Here is a 6564-nt window from a genome sequence, read left to right on the forward strand (position 1 = left end):
GGGAGAGGAAAGCACTCCCCAGGGAGGTATGGTCATGCCACAATCCCTTCTGCACTTCTCCATCCTGTTGGGATTTTGAGCATCCATGCACCTGGTGTGTGGTGAATCCCATCAGCACTGGGATTCAAACTACAATTCACTATGTAGGAGCTAGCTCCTTTAACCACTAGGTTACGAGCTGGCCCTGTATTTTTATGTATACGTGCAAATAGTGTAATTTTTCCCCCTATTTACATCGTTATTATTCTATAGATAACAGAATTAGAATTGACCTTTCTCATGCTGGCTTTTCTCAAAACAGGTCCAATGTACCATACATAAAGTACAGATTAATTTTTTTCAATTTTGACTAAAAATAAAATGGATTAAACCAGTATAATTTTGAAAGAATTTTTATTTGCCACAATTTAGTTTTTCTTAATTCACATACTGAGACAAATAACATACTTACTATCTTTCAAAGTTGCCATATTTCGGACTTGGATCCTGAGAATGAAAGTTTGAAAAAGAGTTCAGTATTTTTGAAAAATAGATACATTATACAAAAAAAACCTCCAAAAAGAAAAAAACAAACAAACAAAACAACTTTCAGAGCTAATATATCTATAACACACATTCTTAATCCCATAAAGAAGCAAAATATCAAATGTAGAACTCTGCATGTGTATGAATAAACAATTATACACTTAAATTTCTTAATATTGATACTAAGTCCTGCATCAAAGGCTTCATTTCTTTGACCTAGCTCTTAAAGCCAACCTTCCACGGAACTCACAATAGTATTCCCACAAGCGTTCCTCCCATCTCAGTATCTTTGCCTGCATTATTTCCAACAGTGTTTCCTTTTCTTAGGCTGTTCAACTATAATCAAGGTCAGTCACCACTAAAAAGTAATAGATGACTTCCTCAGCCTATAGAAAAATCTTCTAAAATAACAGTTATATTATATAGTCTAACAGAACCACATGTGTGAAAATAGTTTATTTAAACCAATCCTTAACTTTTTCAATTCAGTTTAATAAACATTTACTAAGCAGCTCCTACATTTCACGTACTAGTAAGACAAAGTCCCCAACTACAAGAAGCATTTTATTACCTTTTAAACAAGATTCATGAAGGCTTAAATTTATAAAAATTTAATTAAGTATATCTCTTGCCTTTAAAAATTGAAGTGCTAATACACAAAAGTCAAAATGATTAGACTTTGAAAGAGGATGCCATGTTCAAATGACAATAAGAAACAGTAGAAGACAACAGGTTGGGTTTAAATATTATCTTCAAAATTTTATAACCCCACAAATCAGTTTAGTTTTTTTTCAGTAAAGTATTTCAGCTGGCAGTGATAGGTATAAATGAGGTTCTGATTTTTTTTTAATCTGCCAGAGAGTACATGCATTTCGGGGGGGCTAGGAGGGAGGGAGGAAGTCAGAAAGCACTCCTCATGGGAGATGGTTATATCAAATTTCTTCTCTTCCAAATCTCTCTTCAGGGTTGTGAACACACATGGACATGTGCTGACAAGATTGGTGTGTCTGGTGGGTTTTTCAAAGTAGCTTAGACTGGGATTCTAACTGTGCAGCCAGCCATGTGGGATCCAGCTGCTTTAACCACCATACTACCTGCTGGTCCAAGGTTGGGATAATGATGGACATTGCTGTGATACTGATGGACATTGATGACACAGAGACAGAGGCTGCTTGCTGCAACTTCCAGACAAGAGACAGAAGAACGTGAACTAAGATGTTGGCAAAAAAATAAGAAACTAGATTTGAGAGCAAATTGTTAGTTGAAAATAAAAACACCTAAATGACCCAAGCTTTTGAATTAAATGCCCTGTGTGAATGGAACCATCCATAACCAAGACAGAAAAACCGAGTGGGATGATCTCCCTGGAGATAATAAATTTTGAATAGGACATAGATTAAAAAAAAAAAAAAGTCACTAGGTGGAAATATCCAATGGGACCAGGAAACAAGAGGTTTTTACATGCTGAGATACAGCTTTGAAAATTATCAGTAAATGCAATAGATGATGGGGGGGGAGGCAGGTAAATCAGAAGTAGAAGATATACTTTCTAATGCTATGAACCCAGCATTAAGCCAATACCCAAACCAGGTAAGAACATTATAAGTAATGAAAATGAGACCCTAATACTTATCATAAGCATAGATGCAAAAAAAAAAAGTCCTCAAGAATATATTAACAAATTTAATTCAACAATGTATTAAAGAAGAAAATCCAACAATGTGTGAAAAGAATTATACAACATGACCAAATGGGATTTATTTTAGGTATAAACAAGGCTGGCCCAATATCCAAAAGTTAAATAGTATAATCTCTCACAACTGGCTAAAGAAGAAAAATGATACAATCAATAGATGCAGAAAAAGCATCTGAAAAATCTAACACACATTCACGATAAAGCCTCTTGTCAAAAACTAGAAATAGAGAACTTCCTCACCTGATAAAGGACATCTACATAAAAACCTAAAGTTAAGTTTCCCCTGAAAGATTAAGAATGAGACACAGATGTTTACTCTCACCACTCTTATTTAATTTAATGTTATACAAGAAATCTCAGCTGTGGTGGTAAGTCAAGCAAAGAAAGTAAAAGATATACAAATTGAGAGAGAATACATAAAACAGTCTTTGTTACAGGTGACATGATTGTCCATGTAGAAAATGCTACAGAATCAGCGAAAAAACCTCCTGGAACCAATGAGAAATTACAGCAAAGACGGAGAACATAAAGTTAGTTCTTTTCCTATATGCCAAGTATGAACAATTGAAATCTGAAGTTAGAAAAGTACTATAGAGAACCAGGGGGTGGCATAATGGTTACATCTCTAACTCCCACGTGGTTGACCATGTGTTTGAGTCCCAGACCCAGCAGTTTGAAACTCACAGAGTGCGTATATGTGTGTGCCCCAAATCCCAAGAGGTGACTGAAGGAGAAAGAACTACAGCGTGGCCATTCTGCCGGTGTGTGTGTGTGTGTGTGTGTGTGTGTGTGTGTGATTTCTCACTTTCTATCTCTCTGTCTTTCTCTGTCTCTCTGGCAAGCACATGCACCCTATAGCAAGAATCTCTCTGTCTCTCCAAAAAAAATGTGCCATAAAGGGGCCAGCAGGTGGTGTGGTGGTTAAGGCACTGGACTTCCACATGGATGACTGTGCTTCGAGTCCCGGACCTGATGGCTTGCTTTCTCAGTTTCCCCTTCTCTCTCTTTCTCTGTCTCTCTCTGATCAAACTGGAAAATAATAGTAATAAAGTTAAGTAAAACAATTATTTTTTTTAAAAAGGGCCATAGAACTATATACTTAAAAATAGTTAAAGTTTATGCTTATGATACAAGGAAAAAGGAAGTACTAAAAGAGGTATAAATACAAAATCTATATATGGAAGCTTACAGAGCTTTGATAAAAGATTCAACTATCTAAATAAATGGAGAAAGATCCCATATATGTGGATGAAACTTGATATTGTAAAGATGTCACGTTTTTCTAATTTGCCTTATAGATTCAACATAACTCTGATGAAAACTTCAGCAAGTTGGGCCTGAGCACATGGTGGAAAAACAACACTTGGAGGGGCTGACCCGCATGAAAAGATTCCAGCTTCACACTTGGAGACCCCCATAAGCAGGCTGGGAATGCTGCCCATAACCTGAGGTTGGCTGAAGCTGGGGGTGAGTACAGTATCAGGAATCTGTTGGGAGTGCTATTTCTCTCTAGGTCATGGAAGAAATAAAATAACTGTTAAAAATAAAGCCAATATATTGTTTCGTCAACATTGATAAACTGATTTTAAAATTTATAGGATAAGGCAAACAACACTGAAGAACAAAGTTGGAAGACTAACACCATCTAACTTCAAGATTTACTGTAGAGTTACAGTAACCAATACAGCATGGCATTGGCGAAAGGAATGAACAGGCAGATCTGTAAAACAGAATACGGCCCGGAAACAGACCCACACAAATACAGTGAACTAATTTCTTTTTTCTTTTCTTTCTTTTTTTATTCCAGTTTTGCTACAGGATGGATGCGCTCACCAGAGAGAGAAAAAGTGAGAAAACACCATGGGGGATGGCCACATCTCAGTCTCTCCTCCTCCATTCTCTTCTTGGGATTTTGGGCATGTGTGCCCAAGTGGTTTTCAAACCTCTGGATTTGGGACTAGAACTGTGCAACTGGACATGTGGGACCCAGCCACCTTCACTTTCACAACACTACTGACCCTAGTTAACTGATTTTTGACAGAGGAGTGAGAAAAATTCAGTCAAGAAAAGATAATTTTTCCAACTAATGGTTCTAGAAAACAGGACATCCATATTCAAAAATATTAATCTAGATAATCAATTGCCCTATACCTTTCATAAAAATTAACTTGGAATGAATCATAGCCATAAATGTAAAATGTGATACTATCAAACTTTTGAAAGGTACTATAAGAAAAAAATCTAGCTGCATTGGGCCTTGCAATGAGTTGAAATACATTGCCAAAAACATGACCCATGACAGGAAAAACTGATAAGCTGTCTTTATTGAAATTGAGAATGTCTGTACTGTGAAAAATGCTGTAAAGAGAAAAAAAAGACAAGCTGCAGATTGGGTGAAAGTAAATACAAAATACATTTCTTTCTTTTCTTTCTTTCTTTCTTTTTTTTTTGAGAGGTTTTTGCTATAGGGCGTGTACGCTTGCCAGAAAGACAGAGAGAGACAGAGAGATAGAAAGTGAGGAATCACCCCCCGAGGGGATGGCCATGCCGCAATACCTTCTTCTCCATTTTCCTCTCAGGATCTTGGGCACGCACACGCACCCGGTTTGAGTTTAAGCCATCGGGTCTGGGACTCGAACCATGGTCGACTACATGGGAGTTCAGCGACATAGACATTGGTCCCCAAAACACATTTCTCATAAAGGACTTGTATCCCATATAAACGTCTTAAAGTACAAAAAACAAAAACAAAAACAATTGCTGGTAGAAATGCAAAAATGTATAGTCACTTAGGAACATACTTCAGTAGATTTTACAAAGCTAAACGTAGTCTCAATATATTACACAGAAAGCACTGTTAGGTATTTACCTAACTGATCTGAAATCTTAAGTCTACATAAAACTTGCGAAACGAATGTTTGTAGCAGCTTTCTTTATTCATGATCACCAAGAACTGGAAGCAACCAAGGCGTCTTTCAATATGAGAATGCAAGCATAAACTAACTCTGGTGCATTTGTACAATGAACTATTATCTGGCAATAAAAACAAATGAACTTGAGTCATTAAAAAAGACATGGAGAAACCCCAAATGAATACTGCGAAGAGAAAGAAGGCAGTATGAAAACGTTATTACTGTATGATTCTAATTAGATGACATGCCACTAAGAGACAGTAACAAGATCAGTGGTTACCAGAATTTCTGGGCAAAGTGGAGGAAGGACTTTCAAGGCAGTGAGACTATTCTCTATGATACTGCAATAGTAGGTACATGCCATTACATATTTGTCAAAATACTTATAACTATATAATAAGAAAGAGACTTTTAATGAAACTAGGGACTCTATTTAATAATGATTTTATCAATACTGGTTCATGTATTGTAGCACATATACCACTTTAATGCGTGATGTTACTACTAAGGAAAACTGTCCACAGTGCTAGATGGTCATATTGAGCTCTCTGTACTAAATGCTCAATTTTTCTATAAATCTACTCTCTCTCTATGTGTGTGTGTGTGTGTGTGTGTGTGTGTGTGTGTGTATATATATATATATATATTTTAAAGTCAGGACCAACAGTTGTCATAATGGCTATGTTGCTGGACTCCCATGTAGTCGACCATAGTTTGAGTCCTGGACGCGGTGGCTTAAACTCATGCCGGGCGTGTGTGTGCATGCCCAAGATCCTGAGAGGAGAACGAAGGACAAGGGATTGCTGTATGGCCATCCCCCCTGGGGGGTGATTTCTTGCTTTCTGTCTCTCTGTCTCTTGTCTGTCTGTCTTTCTGGCAAGCGCATGTGCCCTATAGCAAAAACCTCTTAAAAAAAAAGTCTATCAATTATAGGTTATAAAACGATGAATGTGGGGCCGGCAAGTGGCATGATGGTTTAGGGCGCTGGACTCCCACATGGCCAACCACAGTTCGGGACCTGGACCTGGTGGCTTGCTTTCTCACTTTCTCTCTCACTCTGTCCCTCTCTCACCAAATTAAGATAAATAAATAAATAAATTGTTAAATAAGGTAATTCTTTTAAAAATGATACTTGTTGGGGTTGGCAGGTGGCTTGGTAGTTAAGGGCACAGGACTCCCATATGGCCAACCGTGGTTTGAGTCTTGGACCTGGTGGCTTGCTTTCTCACTTTCTCTCTCTGTCCCACTCTGGTCAAAATTAAAACAAACAAACAAATAAAGTGAAATATTAAATAGTTATTTAAAAAAATGATGAATGTTTTATGACCTCATTGTGGTATGTCTTTATGTACATAAAAATAAATCTGGAAGGTCATAACCAACAGTTAATGAAAAAAGACTCCTGACTTACATAGTTTAATTCTGGCATTT

The 6564-nt window shown here is 37.1% G+C and overlaps 1 protein-coding gene across 2 annotated transcripts in view; it reads right to left on the minus strand.

The window, feature by feature from the left end:
- Positions 1 to 6564, minus strand: part of ATP5F1C (ATP synthase F1 subunit gamma) — a 26530-nt gene that overhangs the window by 15480 nt on the left and 4486 nt on the right. For both annotated transcript variants that reach the window (XM_014588410.2, XM_006150039.3), the window contains exon 2: positions 452 to 486. In XM_014588410.2, the coding sequence (XP_014443896.1) occupies positions 452 to 486 (35 nt within the window). The remainder of the gene's footprint in view (positions 1 to 451; positions 487 to 6564) is intronic.

The sequence above is a fragment of the Tupaia chinensis genome, unplaced genomic scaffold, assembly GCF_000334495.1.
Source record: "Tupaia chinensis unplaced genomic scaffold, TupChi_1.0 Scaffold000275_1, whole genome shotgun sequence".
Taxonomy (NCBI): Eukaryota; Metazoa; Chordata; class Mammalia; order Scandentia; family Tupaiidae; genus Tupaia; species Tupaia belangeri.